The following is a 23,974-nucleotide window of genomic DNA, read 5'->3' on the forward strand; positions in this document are numbered from 1 at the left end:
TTTCCTTAATTTTCTAAAAAATTTTATTGGAGAATGTAGCTGATTTCACTGACTAGGATTTTACGCAGAGCAGAAAGGATTATTTTTTTTTAATGTCATAGTAGGGGAACTAGTAAATAGTATCAACATTCATAAATTTGAATTGGTCATTAAATAAATAAATATATGGAAGTTACTGATTGCTCAGTGGTACATTTTGAAAACTCATGTTTTAGGGTTTGAGTGGCTAGTTGAGAATTTGAAGCCAAGTTTTACGTATACACATACACACACATATTTTGTCTTTCTCACTTCATTCTAATTTTGTTCTTTAAAAATCAAATTTAAATGGTAAATATAGAAAATGTATTCTTAAAAGATTCAAACTTATAATGTATTTATCTCAAGTATTTATAGAGACTTTTTGACGCATCTCTCCCTGCCTCCAAGGTAACACTTATTATCTTGTTATCAGTTTGGTATGTCTGTTTCAGATGTTTTCCTGTAACGTCAAAATACATAAGTTTATGTTTTTATAAAAATTGCACAATACATATATGTAGCTTAATATATTATAAATGTGGAATTTGGATTTGATGGGGACAATGTGGCTTATGTAATTAATGGTTTTGATATACTTGTCCATCCCTGGAAGGAAACAAATTAAGACCTCAAAACTTGTATACAAACAAATTTCAGATTGATAAAGATTTAAATGTAAAAAGTGAAATGATGACTATTAGGAGACAATTTAGGAAATACCTGTGAAACTTTAAAATGAAGGTGGCCCTAAGACAAAGTTGTGGAGCTGTAAGAGGAAGAGAGAGACAAATAAGAGCATATGAAATTTAAAAAAAAAAAATTGTGTGGCTAAAGACAGACTCCGCAATCAAAGTCAAGAGATGACTAAGTAAGTCACTACTATCCCTTATATGGATATGCTGCATCTTGTTTATCTATTGGGTTTTTCCATCTTTTGTTTATTGCGAATAATGCTACTATGGACATTGGTGTACAAATACTTTTTATTGAGTCCCTGCTTTCAGTTCTTTTGGGTATATACCTATAGCGGAACTGCTGGATCATATGAAATTCTATGTTTAACTTTTTGAGAAACTGTCATACTGTTTTCCAAAGCAGCTGCACCATTTCACATTCCCACCAGCTATACGTGAGGGTTCCAATTACTCCATGTTCTTGCCAACACTTATTTTTTTTTTCTTCTTATTATTGCCACCTTAGTAGGTATGAATGTGCTGTCTTTTGAAAATGTAATTTTTCAGGAAGGTAACAAGTAGTAATCTGATCATCTATAGTTATTTTATGCAATGGAAGTTATAAATAAGTACTAGTGTTTGTTAAAAAAAAAGTTGAAGGAGGTTCTCTTGTTTCCTAGGGTTTCAGAAACCAATCTAATTGAAATATAAATAGCAGCTTTATTTTATGTTTACATCAGGTACGACCAAAATTGCCACTTTTGAAGATTTTGCAGGCAGCAGGTGCACAAGGTGAAATCTTCACTGTTACAGAGGTAAGCCATCAAAGAATATTCTCAGTTTTAAGAGCAGCGAAGAAATAGAAGCAGATGAATATGTATGTAGCTCTGAAATCAGGCTAAGAAAGGAAGTTCTGTGATTTACAGGTTATGCTGCCAGGCAGGAATTAAATGCACTAATTTTGTGTTATAAATGTGTCAGATACTCTTTTTGAGCACTGTGAGTTATTTTAAACATGCATTTAAATAACTTACTTAGCTTAAGTTTTTTTTTTTTTTAACAAATTGTTCAAGTGGGAGAGATTCAGTATTAAAATGTTAATCTCTTTGAATTGCTTGCATTTAGTAAGGTAAAGATCTAACCCTTCGTAAACAGAAGAAACAAAATTATCAAGTTTTTTATTACTTTGCTTAAAAGCTTCACACCTGTCAGCAGCACTGCTGCATTCCTGACCGCTTCCATTATGCCTTTCAAGGAAACAATTCTGGGGGCATTTCAGATTCTCTAGAATACTCCTATTTCCTTTATCATTTTAAATTAAGTGCATCATTTTGGAATATATCTCCAAAATTCTGATAAAACTTTCAAAGCATGGATTTTATATTAATAAGGAATTATATTACCTCCTTCAATAGCATGTCAGAGTTTGGGTTTAGAAATTAAGTAAGTATGTGTCATTCAGGGAGAATGTTTTACTTGGGAAAAAGTCAAACAGAGTCAGTTTATATGATAAGCTCTATTTTGAATCTTGACCCTTGTGCAAAGAAGAATTCCCTAAATTTTTTATTTTTAAATATTGATTCTCATAATGTGCATTGAGACAGTATGGTATAATGAGAATTGTAGTAATATATACAAATTTAGAGTAGTGTTTTATTATTTTTTTATGTGCCCCAGGCATGAAATATAGCTTTGGCCGCCACCCCAGGCATCAAGCTAGGATGAACAAAGGACTGTATGTCTGCATAACCCCTGACTGATATAAATCAGGTCTTTTTGTCCATTGCCAGGGCTTTAAAGTAATGTCTTAGAAGATTTTATATTGTACACTTAGAATGGATTTATTTTATCTGAAAGTTGGACAGATAAACATTTGAAACTTCTACCTTTTTCTTTCAATAGGTGCTTTTCCCGTAGATATTTGATTAGATGTGAGAACTTTGTTAATACTGGAACATGTTGCCTGGGATGGTGGGGAGCCCAGGAACATCATTGCTCCAGTGTAAAGGGAACAGTGTCAGAAAAAATTTTCTGTGTAAATATCTAATAATTCTTGAGACGTTGGGGCCTAAAGATAGAGCTGTTTTGGTGTGCTTGTTGTAAATTGTGTTAACACAGTTCTTACTGCCATTGAGTGAATTTAAAAATCTGTTACATGGAGAAAACATTAAGAAAAAAATTTAGAGAATTTTTATCTTGAATCATGAACTTGTCTGTGTTCCCTTCCATTTTGTGAACTCTGAAAAAAGCCATATAGATGAAATTTTTGATAAAACACTTAGAATATGTTTTATACACTTATAGTGCTGATGGCTTTGTACTTCATTTATCAAAAAGAATTAAGTGAACACATACAAAACCTATAGTACTTATGTGCTCCTGGACTTGGAAAATATTTTATGACCTAGGCAGATTTAAAGTTTATTACTTTTAGTAATAGAACAGACCCCTTTATCTGGACTGGTGAGATTTTTTAAGCAGATAGTAGGTAAATTCACCACTTTTTCTCGTTGTCAGACCAGAACATTTCTATTGTAAAACATAAGGGTCTGTTAATGTGGTAATAAGTGGATGAACCTAGTAGTTGGGTGTAACTATCCTGTTGTAGGACCGTGGATCCCTTACAATCTGTCATATTCATAAATATGTTGTCCCTTTCTCTAGTAAACCTAACTCACCATATCTCCTCATAATTAGTGTGTTTTTGGCAGCAGCTGGACATATCTCTTAATGGTATTTTTTTCCCATGCAGGTCATGCACTATCTAGGCCAGTATATAACAATGAAGCAGCTTTATGATCCAAGGGAGCAGCATATGGTATATTGTGGTGGAGATCTTTTGGGAGAACTACTAGGATGTCAGAGTTTCTCTGTGAAAGATCCAAGGTAAAAAGAGTCAGAGTTTATTTTTTTGGGTTCGTATACCTAATCACTTAATCTCCATAAGTCATTAATGGTTATTTATTTCTTTAGTCAACAAATATTTAAGGGCCTACAAATGTCAGGTGGCCTCTGAGGCACTGAGAAAATAGTGAGCAACAAACATAGTCCCTGATTTTATGAAGCTTAATTAAAGAGTAGTGAGACAGGTGCTCTTACCCATCTTAATCAAATTACCACACCAATACATGGTAAAATTATATTATGATGTGTTACAGAAAAGAGGTGCATGAAATTGTGTTTGAGGGTATGGTTTAGGGTCTTAGAGGTCAAGGAAAGGTTCCTTGAGGAAATGATATGTGAGCTGAGAGCTAAAGGATAATTAAAGAGTCAGTTAGAGGGGGCTGGTTGAAGGAGCACATCCAGCAGATTGAAAATCATGTGTAAAGGCCCAAATAGTAGGGAGCTTGATGTGACTAGGTTAGAATTTTGTGAAACAGTTGTTGGAGGGAGGAAGAGTGAGCTGGCGAGGAATGTCGAATTACTGGGCAGTTTGAGGTTGATGAGGAGCTTCATAAAAAATAATAGTGCTGCTGTGACCTGTTGGGTGAACTTCTCCAGCTGCAGAGATATTTGGTTATTTATATAATCAAAAGGTAATTAGTAATTGAGAAGTCAGTGTTCTCTTTGTTTCTATAGCTTTGCGAAGACTTTTTCTGAGCTCATTTACTTTGGTAAAACTTCCTCCCACCTCCACTCCCTAATTAAAATGTAAAACTTAACTCCTCGAAGGAAGGAGGAATAGTTTGTAAAGGAAATCTTCCCACTTGGGTCACTGTTAGCTTAAATAAAATTAGTTTGTTTTCAATGGGGACAGAGTAACACAAGGGCTTGAGCTTTAACATCTTGATATTTTAATAATTATAAATGTATTCTGGGGAAAAAAATCTTCCTCTTCGTATTTTATGAAGTTAGGAGATAGCGTAGCAGAAATACACTTAATGTTTTAATAGAAAGCCATGGAATTATTAATTTTTTATTTTATCCCTTTGACAGCCCTCTCTATGCTATGCTAAGAAGGAATCTTGTCGCCTTAACCACTGCTACTACAGGTATGTCACATCGTATTTTTTCAGTCTATATCATAGCTTTGAGTTTAAAGGGGGTAAATGATGGGGAAACAAGAAAGATCTAGATGGAAATGGAATGCTGTCTTGGCATGACTGGAAGGGATACCGTCACACAGAATGTGATTACTGTGTAATTAAGTTTCTATTGCAAAAATTTTCCACTGTACTAAAGATAGGTTGGTATAAGTAACATGTGCCTTTTAGATTTAGTAATTGTTAATACTTGGCCATATTTGCTTCATCTAGACATACTTTTGAAATCTAACAGATAAGGACTTTTTTCTTTCGAACATAACAAAAATGCCACTATTACACCCAGCAAAGTTAATAAGTAATAACTGTGTAATACTATCCAATAGCCAATTTATATGTAGTTACTCCCAGTTATCTCAAAAATAACTCTTACATTTTGTTTGTTCAAATCTGGATGCAAAGTCCACACATTATATTTGGTTGATTGTCTCTTTTAATCTATAAAACTTAATGCTCCCTTTGTTTTTATGTCTTTTATTTTGTGAAGAAATGGATCATTTGTTCTGTAGCATCTCCTGCGGTCTAGAGTTTGCAGATTGTATTGTTTGATGTTGTTTAACATGTTTCTCTATTCTATTTTTGGTAAACTGGTAACACTTGAATAGGTTCAAGTTTAAATGTTTTGCCCAGAAGGTTCATAGGTGGTGCTTTGTAGCTTTACAGCAGTCATGTAAGGTCTGCCTGTCCCTCTTTTAGTGATGGTAAGATTCTGTGGGCTCACATGGTGTAACCTTGACCCATCTCTCATAAGGGTCCCCCAACAACATTTCAGCTAATGGTTTTAGCTCTCTGTTATTTTAAGACCAATTTGTCTAAATCTTTGCTGGATTGCATTCCTTTTAAGTACTGCTCTCTAAGTTTAACTTATTAGGTATGAGCAGGAAACTGGCTGCTTTGGGTCTGAAGTGTGTTGTGTTAGAGATAACTGAATTAAACTAGAAACTACTGAAATATAACCCTATATCTCATTTCCAAATAGTGAAACTTTTTTCTTCATTCCCTCTTAAAGCTCTTTTGTGAGCTTCAAATTAGATTTTAGGTAATATTGTCCTTTGAAGAAAGCCCAAGTTTGTAATCCCTTTAGATTGGCAATCTTTCAGTAGTTTACTGGCAGTCTTTCAATAGTTTACTAAAACAAATAACTTGAAAAAAATCCATTCCTAATAAAGATTTACACTTTAAAGTAGATGAAATTTAAATTGTATGAACTTACATTTTTGAAGCCCGTTGGTTTCATTGAACCTTTGCCCACTTCACCTAGCTGTAAATTTCTGTTTGAGAGGGAAGGACTTGCAAATGATATGGTGCTTTATTGAAATTTAGTCACTTGTGAAATAGCATGGCTTTTCTGGCATAGTCACTACAGGCTTGGAATACACAGAGGATTTTATATTTTCTACTCTGCTCTCTCAGTAAAATTTGTTTTCTGATCTGCTTCCCGAATATCTAGAGTGCATAGAAATCTCACTTTTACTCTCATTTTCTTTTTTTGGACTTCCTCTGCAGAATTTAACATGCCATATGTTAAAATGAACATTTCTGTAACAAACATTTCAATTGATCTTCACAACAACCCAGTAAGGAAGGTCTGGAGATAAATAAACTAAAGATTTTTTTAGGAGCGTGATTTTCCCCAGGTGCCACCAATTAAGTGGTAGAGGAGATATTATATTGCACTCTTCACCTAGATCCCATAAATGGTAACACCTTACATAACCATAGTACAATGATCAAAACCAGGAAATTGCCCCAAAGAAATTGATTTTTCACCCTAACTTGCACTTGGATTAGTACTTATAATGTTACTTGTAATGACCATCTCTGTTGATCTTCATAAAATGGTTTGCCTGTTTTATTTAACAGGACAACTGTTTTCTATATTGCCTGTTTTATACCTTTGCAAATGATTTAAACCTTTTATTTTGATGGTTGAAGAAAATGTCATTATTTGAAGAGAAGGTGGTTCTTTAATAAAACCATTTCTCCAAATTTCCACATGTGTACTAATAAAATATATGACAAATGTTTTATTTATATTTAAATCCCTTTGTACATTGTCGTTTTCCCAGATAAGTTCTTTTTGCTTCTGATTGTTTTAACCTGAGTGGTAGGCTTTAGAACACAAATGATAATTATCAAATTACTTTATTAAAGAAATACTTCACGAACATTGTATAATTGATCTTTAAAGACCACTGTGGTCTAAAATGCTGTCTTTTAAACTTTGCAGTATCTCTATAAAAATGCTTCTAGAAATAATGCTCTTTATAATTATAGTTTTGAAAATGTTTGCAAAACAACAGAACTGTCATACCAGTTGTGGGATCAGTATTCTTTCTCTGGCAGTCCTTATTAGATAAGGATGATATTTTCCATCAGGTCTCTGCACCTGATAGTAGCTGATGAACCCAACCTGTGATAGACTTATTTGTATGCATTTCAATTATGTATAGCCTCATATAATTAGTGGTCCAGTTTATTAAATTCTCTATAGTTCTTTTCTTGTAGGTAAGTTTTTACCTTCTACTCTGTTTGAAAATTTTCCAAGTTCTTTTTTATTTTTTATTTATACCTACAGCACCTAGTCTTTCTAGGTGGTCTGCCATCCAAGTACTACCCAGGCCCGACCCGGCTTAGCTTCCGAGATCAGACCTGGGGCTTGCTCAGGGTAGCATGGCTGTAGATCATAGACCATAGCTCCACTGGGGTGCAGACCCAAGACCGTCTGTGTGTAAAGCAGACGTGCTAACTGCTACACTGTGGAACCACGTCTAATTTCCAAGTTCTTAAAAATAAATTTCTTTGAGATTAGCGAAGAATTTCTCTTGGGTTATTGTTTTCTTTGCTTCTTTTTATTAGCCTTGAGAAAAACTTATCTGCTTCCTCTTCCTTCTTAGGAAATGGTTATAGTATCTGGGAAAAATAAGACTTGTTGATTAAAAAAAATTAATTTACATTCAAGTGATGGGAATTTAAACTGTGAAATCATCGACATTTAGAATGTAAGTTTACATGAAGATGCTGTTGTGTTATGAAGCAATGGAAGAAAATTCCAGATTTTCAGATTTTATAACCTTTGATAACTTTTTAACATTTGAAAATAAAAATTAAATTAAAAGTCAAACCTTTTTAATTGTTTATAAGTTAGAAAATTTGGTAATTAACCACCTACAGGAAAAGATGATAAAAATACTCCTCATTAGCCCCTGCTTTGAATTACTTTTCACGTTAAAATTTGAAGCCTTGCTATGGAAGACTATTTTGTAGATATTTTTCATTTTCCCTCAGATTATATTTTGGTAATATATTTTGAATATAGCCTGTCTTGGTCTTTGCAGTTTTTACTAGTTTTGATTTTTTCATTCCTTCGGGTGAGAGCCTTGTCCAACCAACATGGAGAAGTAATCTCTAGAGACCAAACCTGGCTCCAGGGCTGTTTGCTGAGGTCCTTTTTGTGTGGAAAGAATGGTTATTACCAGGGAAGGTTTTCCTTTTGTTTTACTTGCTATCCAGATGCGGCTCAGACTCTCGCTATCGCACAGGATCAAAATATGGATATTCCAAGTCAAGACCAACTGAAGGTAAAATCACCGCATGGTGACTTCTTTTGTTGTACAGAGTGGCCCCTTCTCTGTACCTATGGATCTTGGACTCCCAAGACCTTTTGCTGAATATGGTAAGAATTTAATAAGAAAGGTTCTTGGGAGTTCACAGACCAGGGACAGAGTGAACATTCTCTCTGTTCTGCCCGTAACAGAGTTCCAGTCTCTGAGTCTTTCTTTGGGATGTAGCACTTCTGATCTTCAGTTCTTCCAGTTGCATTTTCTTTGGGGTTTGTGTTTGCACCTTGTGTGTATGTGATGGTGTACGTTCATAGTGTTTGAGGGAACTGCTTTATTAGATTTTAACAGGCTTGTTGCAATTCGTGTCAGGCCGTTTCTTAAAGCTTCCCCAAACCTGGGAAAACCTCATGATCATCTTGGTATATAGTGAGAATTTCACGTTTTCTGAATTATACCTGTTTTTTTTTCAGTAGGCTAAAGCCTTTGTATTGATAGGCTGTTTTTAACAGTAGATTTTGGTCTTTTGTGCAGAGATTTTTTACCCCCCAGGTTTGGGATTCTCCTAGCTCTGCTCACAGTGGGTTGAGGAGAGATGTTGCCTTTATTTGATGACTGTTGTGAACTCCAGAGTTCTCTTTCTTGTGCGTAACTCATTGTGTTGCACACTAACTGGTGAGCCAGAATGGAACTGCTACATCCCCTGGTCTCAAGCATTTCCACTGCACTGATAGATACCTCTCTTCTTTTCAGCAAAACGCAGAGGAAAGTTCCAGTTCCAGGAAAAGTACTGAAGAAGGCAATATTTCCACACTGCCTACCTCACAGCATAAATGTACAAATTCTAGAGAAGGTAAGGTTTGGATTAAGGCTGTGTAGACTTTTTTTTCTTTTTGACTGATGACTTCTAGATTTGGCATCTATCTTAATTAAGCACTAGCTGTAATTAATACATTGACCTAGAGAAATAAAAAAAATTCTGCCTCTTTGCATATGAAGTAGGAGGGGGGACATATGTCATATTTATTTCTCATTCTTTTCAGAAAATCTTTTTTTCACCCCAATCACCATTGTTAACTTTGAAGAAGATGGCGGTTATCTTTTAGCAACCCATGACTACTGGAATGGAGCAGGACCCTTCCTTTGGCTGGGATGCTAACAAAAGATAGCTACACATTTATCAGTTTGCCACCTGGTAACTTAGCTGCCTTGGTTTTTTTAAATCTTGGCACCCTTGCACCTACTTTTTGATTTGTTTGCTTGATGCAAATTTTTATAGATTTTTTTTCAAAAGTTGCAAAGATGATAAAATATACTTAGTATCTCATAGCCAAGAATGAGACATAAGAAGCCGAGTAGTTCCTTTGCCCTTAAGTGAAGTCATCAGATCTTGGCCTTCCATACTAGATATGGTATGTATGGTCAGGTTAAATGAGTTAATTGATATTTGGAAATTTTCCCCAAGCCCTACTTATAAAATATCTTCTAATTTTTTTTCTGGCAAAGATGTATAAAAATTCCTCAAAAGTATTTTACGACGTGATGCTCTCTAATCTAGGCACCTGGCTCACATGTGGAGCAGTGGCACTTAGACCTCTAGCAACATCCTGGAGAGCTGTTAAAATTGTTTTAAATGTTTAAGTTAAAATGGAATCAATTTATCATGCTGGATTGTTTTGTTCAAATTGCATTTGAGTATAAACTAAATTTTGGGCTACCTAGTTACCTTGGAAAGGCTTATTTCAGTCTATATGGCATTAATGTATAATTCTGTTTCTTTAAATGCAGATCCATATTTTCTACTTAGAAGTTCTGTTTATAAGAACAGCAAATTTATGTCATTTGTGATGTAAATTTTGAATAAATTTTTAATAAATAGCTTAGTATTCGCAGGAAGGTGTGTAAGTAGAGAGGACAGAATTTTTATATGTGGCAAGAATAGCCTATTTCCATTCCTTTTATGAGAAGTTTTAGAGCTTGAATAGATGAAGATAACTCTAATATCCACCTTAGGAGTTTGGTTTTTGATAATTTCAGCAATGAGTAAGTAAAAAGGTAGTTGAAATTTCCCTGAGCACAGATATGCCTTTTAATCAGCAGGATCAACATAATTTGTTAGTAGGTGGAATAACCTTTATTTCTAGCAGGGACTCATTTATTGCAGAGATTTCTTCAACTGTCTGTACCTTAGCACATTTAAACACCTGTGGTTGCCATTGGTATGCCTGGTGCATTGGGAAAAGTGGTAGAGGAGAGTGAGAAAGTAGAAAAAGAATGAAGTGCAGCAAAAAAGATAGCATGATGAGAAGGAAAGAAAAGAACTTTATATGGTAGCAACAAACTTATGTTAGTAACTGCCTTGAATGCCATTTAGATGTATGACATAAGGTCTTTTACTTGGAATAGGTGAGGACTTAATGTGTTTTGGATTTGCAGTCTGTTTAGATATAGATATCTCACCACCAAAAGAGCCCATTGATCCAGAAGGGACATATGTATATACTTTTTTGAACAACGTAGAGTTTAACATTTTTAGTAGTTATTACCTATCAAACACGAATTATTAAGGGCTGTCCCAAAATATATGGTGCGAGTGAGACTGCCTTGACAACCTTTTGATTGCCTTGTGTCATGGTCTGCACTGCCTTACTTCTGTCTTAAGGGTTGGGCCGCTATGCCATCACCATTTGCAGCCCAGTGGATCAAGCCATTATTAGACACCATGTGCTAGAGCAAGTCATTGTTTAGTTATTACAGTGGTAGGAATGTTTAAAATGAAAATAAATGACCATTTAGAAATCCTTTTAGAATAATGTCATTGTTTAGGTGCTTTCAGAGTTTGGATTTCTTGATAAATGATTATCTCCTTCTAGTGTCATTATTTGCTAATGAAGGGAATGAGATTTGGGCTCTGCAACTGAGACAGGGATTTGATTTGATTCTTATTGGGAATAGGAATTTCTTTTTACTTATCTTATGAAAAGATTGTAAGTATTATAAAGAGAGTCTTGATTTTTAAGGGTTGTGTACATAGTTATCATCCTTTTCATTTGACTTCTGTAGATGAAGACTTAATAGAAAATTTAACCCAAGATGAGACATCTAGGCTGGACCTCGGGCTTGAGGAGTGGGATGTAGCCGGCCTGCCTTGGTGGTTTTTAGGAAACTTGAGAAACAATTATACTCCTAGAAGTAATGGCTCAACTGATTTACAGACAAATCGGGTAAATTTTACTTTTGAAGAGGAACGTTTTTTTAAAAAAAAGAGTAACAGTCTTGTTTATTCTTGACCACACATTGCATTCTCTAAGATTTCTCATACAGTGCTATGACTTTAAGTGACATCTGTGTGCATATGAAGCCCAAATGTATATCTTCAGCCTTGATCTCTCCCCTAAATGCCCAACTTCCATATCCTGCTGCCTACTCAACACCTCTTCTTAGATGATCTGACATGTAACATGTACAAAACGAACCTCTTTTTTTTTCTTTTACCGAACACTCCTATCCAGGCTTTTTCACAAGTCTACCCTCTACCCAGTTATTCCAGCCAAATGTCAAAGGATATGATTGATTTCTTTCTCTGTCATATGCCACACTCAGGTTTTCAGCTGATTATTTGATATCCAAAACATCCGAAGTCTAACCACTTTTTACTATTTCCACTGTCATACCCTAAATCAAGTCATCATCATTCTAATTCTGCTCCTTTATCTTATTTTATGTTCTGCATTGCATTTCTCACTTTGTAAAATGATTATCATGTTTTATGTATATATTTATTGACTATCCCCACTGAAATGTAAGTCCAGGGCTTTTGTATTATTGACCACTCTATTCTATTGCCTAGTACCTAAAACGGTATCTAACACATAATAGGCATTCAGTGAGTATTTGTTCAGTAAATGAATGGGTATATAATGGCAAAATAATAAGTTTCTTAAGAATGTTATAGAATAGCGTGTCAAAATGTCCATAGTTGAATGCGGAAAGAATTCAGAAAGAGGATAAAGTTTTGAGCTACCATCAGTATTTCTCACATTTCTTCCATAAACATCATTGATCATTAAAGGAAAGACTATATCACAATTAATAGAATGTTTTCTAGGTTCTCAAAATGTCATGTGTGGAAAGGAATGAATATAGGGAGTGGATTCTATTTAGTCGAGCAACTGTGAGTCTTTAGTTTTTAAGCTATTCAGTAATTGTTTCTCAGGTGTTATACCTGGTTTACTGTTAAAATAGAAAATTCCTCACCAGGCACCCTTATATTCATCCATTAGCTTTTACATAATAGGTGCCAAGTAGCTGTCTGTTGAATGAATAGATGTCAATTAGAGAAAGGCTAGGTGTTTTTTTGGAGATTTTTGAGGATATTGAGTTTTGGTTAAATTTATGTTCGTTCATCTCTGATAAGCCTCTGATTACAAAAACTCATGTTTGTTTTTTTCTGTTAGGATATAGGTACTGCCATTGTTTCAGATACAACAGATGATGTGTGGTTTTTGAATGAGTCAGTATCAGAGCATTTTGGTGTTGGAATAAAAGTTGAAGCTGCTGATACTGAGCAAACAAGTGAAGAAGTAGGGAAAGTGAGAGACAAAATGGTATGTCGTGGAAATATTTCACATTGATTGTATTTATGTGTGCATAGTATAATCTCTTCAGATCTGGTGACTTGCCCTATACTATACCTCTTTGTACAACAAATGATTCACATAATCTCCTCTCCCCTTTCCTTTTTTAATCTTTTCCTGTATCTAATTTGAAGATTCACAGTAAGTTAACAAACACTGTCTTAAAAATAAGGTAGGGTAAAACTCCTTTGTTAGAAGCAATAAGCTACCTTTTTCCTCCTTGTCTAATTGTAGAGTTTTTTTTTCTTCTGGAGACCTTGCTTTGCTAATGACAAAATTCTTAATGGCCACAATAGCCTGTAGGAAAAAAAATCCTTATTGCTTGGACATTTAATAGCTTTTGTAATCATTTTAAACCGACATAGAAATAGATGAGTCCTTTCTATATATTACAGAGTTTAAATATGGGGAAAGAGGGAGTTAGAACTCATAGTACACATGGTGTGAGCATACCAAGAAGAAGAGCTATACAAGCAAGTGCTCAAGTCTCAAAAGAAATTGGGCACTGGATCCGGCGGCTGACATGGACAAGATTCTCAGTAAATAGTCATTGAATAAATATAGAAAAAACACTTAAATTGGGTCATCTCTTCAATTTAAGGGATTTTCAAAGGAATTTGGGTTCCTGGAGGATATTTTGGTACATTTGTGGTAGGCAGATAGATGCTTGGGTTCTGCTAGTTGTATGAGCAGCATTAGAAGGGAATGCAAGGCTGGAATGAAGACAGGTGACATTTGGAAACTTCTATAGAGATGAGGCTTAAAATACTTGAACTTTTGTGAGAAAGTTGCTATATAGAGGGTCATAGTTGTATTATAATTTACTGTTTCAGAAAACTAGTGTTTTAATTTTTAGAATTTTAAATTCTAAATTTAAAAATTTACAGGACACTTCCCACATTTCTTTTTGTTTCCTGGTCCATGGGCATACTGTTACAGGATAGCCAGAGTATAACATAACAAATTGTACTTTCAAATATGAATTAAAATTTTTAAATACTTTGTTTTCATTCTTCACACCTAAGTTCTTTATACAGTGCTTTTATAATGCCTACCTAGATTCCCAAGACAGATTTCCACATTTAATATTTTTTTTTTCTCTGATAATGTTTATTTTCTTTAAAGTCATAAATTTGGGTATCCTCTCCCTTCTGAATGCCAAAGACATTCGGTAACTCTGGTGCTAGAATGATGTTTTTGGTCTCAGGTGTAAGTGATCTCCCTTTTAAGTGGTAGTGCTGCAGGCAGAATGTGAGATTTTGTTTTTTCTGCTCTTAGGTAATAACCTCATGTGAAATAGGTAAACCTTCCTAATGAGATGTCTTTGCTGTCACAGGTGATTGAAGCAGGAAAAAATGATGACCTTGAGGACTCGAAGTCCATATGTGATGATACTGATGTAGAGGTTGCCTCTGAGGTATGAATCTTTAGTAAAAAGCTGTTCTGTATGTACCACCCGTGCCTTCAGATGTCAGTGTGCCAGCCGTTCACTTGAAGTGAAGAACGCCATTTCCCTTACTTTTATCTATCTTTCCTGGGTGTTAAGAGATGTTGGTTTCTTTATGTTTTGTTAGAGGTTTTTACTGGAGTTTGAGAAGGAGATGAGCTGATCTACTCCTCTTCCTACCTTGAAAAGGGACAATGGAAATGCTCCCTGAGTACCTTTCCCCAACTAGCTGAACTCTCTGGACATGATGCAGTGGGTACACAGTTATTCAGAATAGTCCTGCACTGCTTTTCCACTAAACACCTCTCTAATGCCCAAGAGACCTGTAAGCTATCTAAAATTCTTTGTCAAGTATAAAAATACTTTCAATACTTTCTTAAAAAGAGACAAAATGGCTTAATTTCCACATAGGTTTATGTTAACAGAGGGCTAATAAAAGAAGAGTTAGTATTAAAGCTGTTAGGTAATAGGTATGGATTTGTCACCAATTAACGACTCAGGTCGTCAGTTGTATTCCTTTGTTTTCTGTTTTCATGCTAGTTCCCTGTTTTCCTTTTAGTACGTCCCTCAGCTAACTCACTGTGGGGGAAAGGGTAGTGGGGGAAGGAGAAGGAGAGGATTTACATTTTGCTGCTTGGGGATAGAAAAATTTTAGAATTTTTTTTTTAAGATTGTCTCTGGTGTTGATCCTTCACCCACACTCCCACCCTATCACTGTTGACCATTATGGTAATTCATTGTAAATTATCTGTCTGCATAGCTAAGTAATAAGTGGAATATATTGGTTCATTAAGTAAATGTTCTTGACCATAATACAAATAGCAGAGATCAGTGTTTCCATTTTCATCAGATTTCTTTGGCTACTTGGGCCCAGAAACCTTATTAAGCAGATAGACTATATTTTATCAAATCAAAGATGCCATTGAATTTAATAACCCTTATTGTTTTATGTACTATTAGAAAAGAAAAAGCGATGCCAATTAGACCATGACACACCGTCATTTATGAATTCCACATCTTTATGAAGTTCATTTGAGTATTTGTATAGTATTTCAGATGAGATCTGAAGATCTACAATTGGCAAGAATACTTTGAGGCTTTCTGGAGAACATCCCAGTTTAACAAATGGTTGTGTCCCTGCCTCTTAGTCTAGGCAATTGAGTTAGAACTTCTAAACTTCAAGTACTTGGCCTCCATTCTGCAAGTAATCAAGTAAGCCTGTGTCAAATCATTGATCCTGTCAAAGCCAGGCAATTATCCACATTAAATACTCTCGACTTGTTCCAGGTAGCTATCTTTGAACTAAGCAAGGCATGTAAAATTTATTGAGCTCTAGTGTCTCCTAATTTGAATATGGAGAAGTAGGAAAGAAATTACTTGGCATTCAAGGACAAGAACATTCATTTTTCAGAGAGTGTGATTTAGACATACAATTAGCTACTTATGATCCCTGAGAGCAGTGAGAGAGCATGAGTAAATTTAGTAGTTTTCAAATCTTATAATTGTAGTTTTTTTTGCCAAATTTTTAACATTTCTTAGATTGATAGGAAAGAATGACAGAGTACTATCTCTCCTTCATTCTTCAGCATCTTGCTCAACGAGTTAAGTTGTACAAAGAGAAATGACCTAAAAAGAAGGTAGTGTGAAAAACAAAACAATGTAAATTCCACTGAGACTAGATAGCTTTCTTTAATATAGCTATATTTTGGCTAAAAATGGCAACTGTATCACTATCATTGTAAAACTTCTTAAGAGTTTCTTACATATAGCTGTAGAATTTGTTTTAATTCTAGGCTAGACCACTAGTGTGTAATGTCTAGACTCCTAGCTTAGTGAGGTGGTGAGAATTTGCCCTACCCTCCCATTTTCTCAGCATCATGTTCCCCACTGAAAATTAATTGACTGCACTTGTTTTTATAGGATGAGTGGCAGTGTACTGAGTGTAAGAAATTTAACTCTCCAAGCAAGAGGTATTGTTTTCGATGCTGGGCCTTGAGGAAGGATTGGTATTCAGATTGTTCTAAGTTAACCCATTCTCTCTCCACGTCTGATATCACTGCCATACCCGAAGAGAAGGAAAAGGAAGGAATTGATGTCCCTGATTGCCGAAGAACCATATCAGCTCCAGTCGTTAGACCTAAAGATGTATATGGAAAGGAAGAAAACCCCAGACTCTTTGATCCTTGCAACTCGGTGGAATTCTTGGATTTGGCTCACAGTTCTGAAAGCCAAGAGACCATATCAAGCATGGGGGAACAATCAGCTAACATTTTAAACCAGAGAACAGTTATAGGAAACATGGAGGATTGCCGTAATCTCTTGAAGCCATGCAGTCTGTGTGAGAAAAGACCACGAGATGGGAACATTATTCATGGGAGGACAAGCCATCTTGTTGCTTGTTTTCACTGTGCCAGAAGATTAAAGAAAACTGGGGCCTCATGCCCTATTTGCAAGAAGGAGATTCAGTTGGTTATTAGGGTTTTCATAGCATAGTTAAATTAGTGAATTGCAGAAATAATAACAGGGCCAAGTTACCTCAAAACTTCTTTATTGAGCATATCCACTAGTGTAGTCGTCGTATCTGTTCATTTATTTATATAAACATCTGTGTCCCAGGATATTTTTGCTTGTAAACTTATGCGGAAATTGAGAATGAATTCTTTAGAACTAGATTATTAATTTGGGGACTACATTAACATGAAAAGATATGTTAATCACTTCATTCTCTCTTCAGAGATGAGGACCTGGGGGGAGCAACTACTAGGATAAACAATGATAATTCACTTACCAAATTACTTGAAGATTAATCATTTCTTTATTTAATTTTATTTCCTGTTAGGGAATGTTCTTTTTTTATTTTTAATTCAATTACAGTTGATATTCACTGTTAGTTTCAGGTGTACAGCATAGTGGTTAGACATTTATGTAACTTACAGAGTGATCTCCCAGTAAGTCCTGACACCATACATAGTTACTACAGTATTATTGACTATATCCCTTATCCCCTATGTTACTTCCTGTTAGGGACTATTCTTAGGCATCAAAACCAAGGTGGCTATTAGAAAAAGAGTAAAGGTAGCAAAGTTTAAGTAGTTATGTAGTGTTGTAGATCACTTTTTGTTGCAATGAGTCCACATTGTTCAGAGAAGCCAAAAGAAAAGTCTTGAGAAAGGAGATTGCTTCCATGTATGCCTAGAATAATGATATCAAACATTTTTGCTAAACCCTTAAAAGAATTTTGAGAGTACATATAATCTTTTGCACATTTTAAAAATTGAGTATAGTTAGCAAGTAATGAAGTGCTTCCATCTGATGAATTGTAGACATCTGAGTAAGCACCCAAAACAAGTTCTAGAAGAATGTTTCTGTCACCTCAGAATATTCCCTTGTGCCCCTTTCCACGTTAGTCGCTCCAGCTGTTTCGTGGCTCTGACCCTAGATCGGTTTTCTTTTTGCACACATTTAATTTGACATCTAAAATTTTAAAACAAATTTAAGTACTTATAGAGGTTATACTATCCACTATATATATATCTGCTTTAAAGATACTTTTATCAGAGTTTTGGAGCTGCAGATTTAGCTGATTAAATTTATTGAAAATGTCCTATCATATAAACTGGCAAAAGCCTGTCCTAATAAAAGTAATCAGTCAAATCAGACTTCACTTTTCAATCATAAAATGTTTGACTTTCTTTTTAATTCAAATAAATGTGTTAACATACATCTGGTACAATCTTCTCAATTACAGTTCTAAGACAGAAAGATAAGGCACAATTTTTTTTAGGCGAGGCAATCCTTGGTTGACCTCACAGATTGTAAGGACCTTGTCATCTTACAATCCCTTATTTTTTATTTATTTTTTCTATTTATTTTTACACCTACAAGGGCACAGAATTTTTAACCAAAGCTCCCTGCTTTTCTCTGTCATTACTGTCTTTTGAGAGTTCTTTGTTTTGTTTTGTTTTGTTTTGTTTTGTTTTGTTTTGTTTTGCTTGGGGTTTTTTTTGGTGGGCATGACGGAGGTCTGGTTTGAGGCTTCTTTGGGTATTGTATTTTTGCTTTTTTTTTTTTTTTTCTTTTTACATTGTGAACAGTGCCCCATAGTAAGATTCTAGATGTATGAGAGGTAGCCTTTCTTTTGAAATAGGGAGTATGGCAGTTGTGAAAAGGAAAGTGAAGAGAAATGTTAAGTCTGAACAGGCTTTATCAGGGCACATAAATCTTTGAACAATACGTATGGAAATTGAAGATCTTTAAACTGACTTCCTTATAGATATCCCCATCCACTTTTCCAATGGAAAACTTAGTGTAGGCCTAGGGATATAAATATGTCATTTTGAAGAGCAATGCCCTAGAATTATCAAATTTATGCATCTTAAAAATCACCTGCATCGCTTATTTAAAAAAAGCCCAACTCACCCCCACCCCAGCCTTGTCGCTACCCCTGCACTCACACGCTTTGATCCCTGAGATCTGGTCTAGGGAATTCCATTTCAACAAGTGTTCCTGGCAGCTGATATAAGTGAGCCTCAGACCATGCTTTCAGAAGCTTTGCCCTTGAAGGAAGAGTATTTCCAGGTCCTGGAGGTAGATAGAGCAAGATCTCTCTTTTTTTTAAACTTATTTAATTTCCAAGGTTAAGTTTTATTAAGGTTACAGAATTTTAGAATGTACTCATGCTCAGCCCCTTTTATTTTGCACGTGAGGCTAAAAGGTTAATTGCTAAAAGTCAAACAGCTGGTGATAGAGCTAATGCTAGAGTCTAAACCATACTTTAAACCATGCTTCTCATTATTAAATGTTTAAATGGTGGTGCTTGTTAAATTTGGAACAACTAATAATAACCTCAAAATATTAGAGAATATGACTTGGCAACTAAAATAGGACTTTAGAATAGTGGCTTTTAATATTCCCCAAAGGCAAAGTAAATGTCAGGGTTATATAATCAGATAAATTACTTCTCCCACTGAAAGGTCGAGCAAAGGTGGCAGAAGAACCTGAAGCATTTCCTCCCATGTTGTTTCTTCTTGAAGAATGCAGCACAAATCTCTGGCTTTCCTAGAAATAAGGGACAAGGTTTTTTTTCCCTGATAAGTAGAACCAGTTTTTTGAGTTCAGTGTTTTGTTAGTAGATGCTTTAAAACTTTAGGAAGTTATTTACTTTCTTCCCTATTTTTCCTTAAGTAGTTCTCTCTTCCTCTTAGTTTGACAGCCATCAGTTTTGTTTTTGCCAGTTAAGTGCTTTTGCAAGTGATAAAGGAGAAATACGGAGATTTGGGGATCTGCACTAGTATCCTGTGATTCCCCTTATATAAGGTTGGAGTTTTTTTAAAAAAAAATCTTAAAATTTTATTCGTGTTTGTGGATAGTTAATACTAATTTTGGTGCATCTTTTCCTAGCACAGACTTTATGCTACTCAGTTTTCCTCCTTTTTCCTTTTGCCTATCTGTGTTTTTTATTGTTTCCATTAGCACTACATACTTTAATTAGAAGATCCTAAGCTGTGTGTTGGAGATGAAATATAATACGCCTACACTTGGGTTTACTGTACATCTATCAGGAACCTTTTGAATGACTGAAAATGTTACAGAGAATGAATGAATTGCAGGAAGGGGTAGTCAGTATTTCTTGTTAGATTATCTGAAGTCCAAGATGCTGCTGCTCTTGCAGATGGTTTTCCTTCATCCAGGATCCTTATTTAATGTCTTCTGGAAGTATAGCACAGGAAGTAGAAGTCCTCATTTTGGGGGAGGGAGGGTAGAAATGGTCCAAGGATCCTAAAAAGAGCCAAATAGTGCTATCAGAGCAATTCTTTACCTGCAGGAAACTAAACTTCTTGATGTGTTTCAGATTTTAGATTTTGTTCTTTTTTCAGTGTTACGGTACAGATATATTTTACTTCTACTAAAGCAAGGCATGATTTGTGTGTGAAGTCCTCATAGTTTACTACTATAAGATAAATTCTTGACTTCCAAACACTACCCGTTTATCTTTTAGTTGTACTTTGGGTGACCACCCTCTGGAGACAGGGCCACTTTACTTGTTCTTCAGCATCCTGTCTGGTTTTGTTTCCATCTCTTTCTCTCCTCTTTCACTCTCAAATATTTTTATTTGGATGTTAAATTATATGATCTTCCCAGTAGGTCATGCTTAAGTTGAAATCTTGATTGTGAAGAAAGGATCTGTTAAAGTAGGTGTCAGTGGAGTATTGTTTCTGCTGTATCACACCATAGACTTGTGACTAATGAAATCATTCCACATTAGCATCAAATTATTTTAGTTATCATTTAAATTAATATTTGTGATGATGTTATCCTGGACAAAAAGTTCAGAGCAGAAATGACAGATCCGTAGAAAAACAAGATTTCTAGATCATAGCTAAAAATGCCTCTTGTCTTTTAATATTAACTTACTCTGCTTCCACTGTCATTATAATATTTAATGTGCTTTTGTGTTTGATACTTAAGTCAGACTATAAAAATCTTACACCAAGCCTTTAAACTGATATAACCATTTTTCCCCAGTCCACTTATAGACTATCACGTGTTTCCAGTCCTAGGCTTGAGCAGTGGATCAGCATCCAGCCAGACCACCCTCCAAACTACCGTGAACTTCTCGAATATAAGACTGAATCACTGCCAGACATTCGAAATATGCAGTTGTGTTTTAATAATAATTTATGTATATTTAGATGTATGTAATGCTTTGTCAACTATCATTTGTAAGAACTTATTTTTAAGAGAATCATTTGTAACTTTTTTTTAAAATGCCAGTTCAATGCAATGTTGGCTTCTTTGAAAAGTCATTAATGAGATATTGGTGAATGTTAGATCTTGGGTTATACAATACTATTACCTCTTGTTTCTCTTTGGAAGGGAGGAAACCTGTTAACCAGTTATTTGGTTCTTTTCCACACTGAGTTATGTGAACTTTAAAAAGTGTATGACTTTAGATACTGTGAATCTCATATTCTGTTTAGCTAAGTATCTGCTTAAATTGTTCAGACCCATGATCTAAAGAATTCATTTCGATGGTACTGCCATTCATGAGTGTACAAGTGGGCGCACACTATCAAAACTAATAATGCTTTTGCTAAAACATGGATATAGACTAGGAACTAGCTGTGTTTGAATCTGCACTTCAAAGATAAATCTTCACACACTCTCCTGTGCCAAAAGGAAGTACACTGTTTACAAACGTCTGGAATTTTGCACTGCCATAGGGTATGCGGAAGTTACTTTGCTAGAATTTCCCAGATTTATGATTAGTGGGAGTTGCTGTTTAGCATATGAGGAGCAGAATTGAAGACCCTAAAGCTGAACTGGAAATGAGGAGGGTCTGAGGTGGTGGTGGTTCAGGTGGCTCCCCAGACTTAATTTGGGGACAGTCTTTCCAGATCGTTTTGAGATGTTCTTTCTGTTGACCACTTTCCTTGTTTGCCATTGCTCTATTCTTCCTGTATAGGAGCTACCAGATCTCTCTTCTCCTTTGGGAGAATGTCTCACAGCATTTTGAGATCTTTGATGTAGTGAACATGCAGTCTCAACTAATGCTGTTATTGGTGAATGGCATTGTTAAAGAAAATATAATACACCTACACTTGGGTTTACTGTACCTCTATCAAGAGTCTTTTGAATGACCGAAAATGTTATAGAGAAATAAGTATCTGTAGAAAGAGATCGTCGACATTTCTTGGTAGTGTATCTGAAATCGAAGATGCTGCTGCTTCTGCAGATGGTTTTCCTTCAGGGTCCTTAAGTGTTTTGGGAGAGTAGAACGGGGTAGAATGTAGAATGGGTCAAGGATCCTGGAAAGGGCCAAATAGTGCTATTTGAACAATTCCTTTCTCAGAACAGTTGTTGGAATTTGGCAAATGCTTTACTGAAAATTGAAATTATAACACTGAAAGTTTATCAGCATCTAATTTCTTATCCAAAGGTGTTGCTTTTTTTTTTTTTTTTTTTAAAGCAGTAAGTACTTTCTCGTCAGACAGTTCCCTTTCCTCCCTTACTACTGCTCTTTTTTCCTCAGAATTCAGTTATCCACGCTTGGATATTGTTTTTATACCAAAGGAGTTCTTTGTATGGTGTCTTTAAATAAAATTCCTCTTTTTCAACCACTTGTGAGGGATGTTTCTGTTGCAGAGTGAGGAGATGGATTCTAACAATCAGGAAGGGAAGCTGTGACATCAGAGCTACTGATGTCACAACAGCTTGTAACTGAAGCTTCCTTCGTGCGTATCATGGAGGAACAGGGCAATTGGCTCCCTTATCTCAGCACTAAGAAATTGAGGTCAGCCTTCCCTCTTCCTACAGGAGGATGTTTTCCCCCTATAGTTGGCATTGTTTTTCATTTTCTTTTTAATAAGAATCAAAATGTCTCCACTGGTTCGCTTTTCTTTCTTCCTTTTAAAAGTAATGTTTTCTGACCCCCTGGACACTTGGCAAGGTGGGGAGGGGTCTTAAGCAGCCTGTGAATGGAACTCTCCTTAGTTTACAGCTGGGCACCATTAAGCACCTCTCAGAGTGGAGTCAGATTATTCCACAATCTTGAGTGCCTGTCTTGACCTTACACTTCAGTTTTTCTCATTTGTAAAATGAGTTCACATTACTACCCTTTGTACTGCAGTTTGTCATGGGAATTAAATATGGGGGAACAACTTAACCTGTGATGGCCTTGAATAAGATAGAAGTTATGCTCTTGGTAGACCAAGCTTGGGAGTTTTCATAAAGTGGAAAGAAAATGGCAATTTAAAATAACGGAATAGTGGCCAGCTCACTAAATGAAGAAAGACATTTTTCATGTGTTCTTGCTTAGTCCTCATGAGCACCACTGTTAATAGCCTTGTGTCTTTTTGGTGTTTGCACTATCTAATGCTTTTAAATCACCTGTTGATTCTGTTGTGCTTTTTTGTGTATTAAATATTTTTCATGTTGCCATTTTGTGGTGTCATTATTGGGGAAATATGTAATGTTGTTTGTATACAGCAAAACCTCATTTTCTGTTTTTATATATAACCTTTGGTCTCATTTGGGGGCGAAGAGAATAGCTTTTGCCATGGAAGTTACTATACTCAAAATCAATAGCAGCTTTTGATATTTTCCCTCAGTTACCTGTAATTATATTTCATTTTTAGGTTCTCAGTCCTGAAGGAAGTCTCAATTTTGCAGAGTGTTTTTAACATTGAGCTAGTTAGGCAGCTTTGGAGGTCTCCCCTGCACCAGAGCCCTTGAGAATCAGAGTATATAGTATCTGCATATCATACAGTGACTTAGGCAAGCCATCTCACTAGGCACAAGACTAACTTTTCTGAGCCCACAATTACATCACCTTGTTCATCCTGTTACTGAGATTTCAGACAGTGAGATGACAGATTTGCCTCTTGGATTTATAAAGATGTGTCAGGTGCAGGGCTTTTTTGAGTTGGGGCTAGTGTGAAGATGTACTGAAGTTTTGTCACAAAGTACGCAGTCACATGCGTGGTCTCTGCTAGGGTCCCTAGCAGCGGTTCTTAAACTTTTAGGGATTATAACTTTCCTTGAAAAGCTAATGAATTTTAAGAAGTCTCATAAAAAAGCACATTTATACACT

At 35.5% G+C, this 23,974-nt stretch overlaps 1 protein-coding gene and 1 non-coding gene across 9 annotated transcripts in view; one reads left to right on the forward strand and one right to left on the reverse strand.

Moving 5' to 3' along the window:
- MDM4 (MDM4 regulator of p53) overlaps positions 1-23,322 on the forward strand; it is a 28,764-nt gene extending 5,442 nt beyond the window's left edge. Inside the window, exons 3-11 of one of the 8 annotated variants that reach the window (XM_016140228.2) lie at positions 1,436-1,510; positions 3,448-3,581; positions 4,632-4,687; positions 8,252-8,319; positions 9,052-9,151; positions 11,362-11,522; positions 12,756-12,905; positions 14,272-14,352; positions 16,303-23,322. In XM_016140228.2, the coding sequence (XP_015995714.1) occupies positions 1,436-1,510; positions 3,448-3,581; positions 4,632-4,687; positions 8,252-8,319; positions 9,052-9,151; positions 11,362-11,522; positions 12,756-12,905; positions 14,272-14,352; positions 16,303-16,875 (1,398 nt within the window). In that variant the 3' untranslated portion in view covers positions 16,876-23,322. Of the gene's footprint in view, positions 1-1,435; positions 1,511-3,447; positions 3,582-4,631; positions 4,688-4,765; positions 8,320-9,051; positions 9,152-11,361; positions 11,523-12,755; positions 12,906-14,271; positions 14,353-16,302 lie in introns of those variants that run through there. The other 7 variants (XR_004955086.1, XR_004955085.1, XM_036234413.1 and 4 more) reach the window with 7 other exon arrangements.
- Positions 2,360-2,490, reverse strand: LOC118613237. Its single transcript, XR_004955365.1, has one exon. It is a non-coding gene; the product is annotated as a small nucleolar RNA SNORA48 (small nucleolar RNA).
- Positions 23,323-23,974: the final 652 nt, after the last annotated feature.

The sequence above is a fragment of the Rousettus aegyptiacus genome, unplaced genomic scaffold (assembly GCF_014176215.1).
Source record: "Rousettus aegyptiacus isolate mRouAeg1 unplaced genomic scaffold, mRouAeg1.p scaffold_m13_p_17, whole genome shotgun sequence".
NCBI classification, from domain to species: domain Eukaryota; kingdom Metazoa; phylum Chordata; class Mammalia; order Chiroptera; family Pteropodidae; genus Rousettus; species Rousettus aegyptiacus.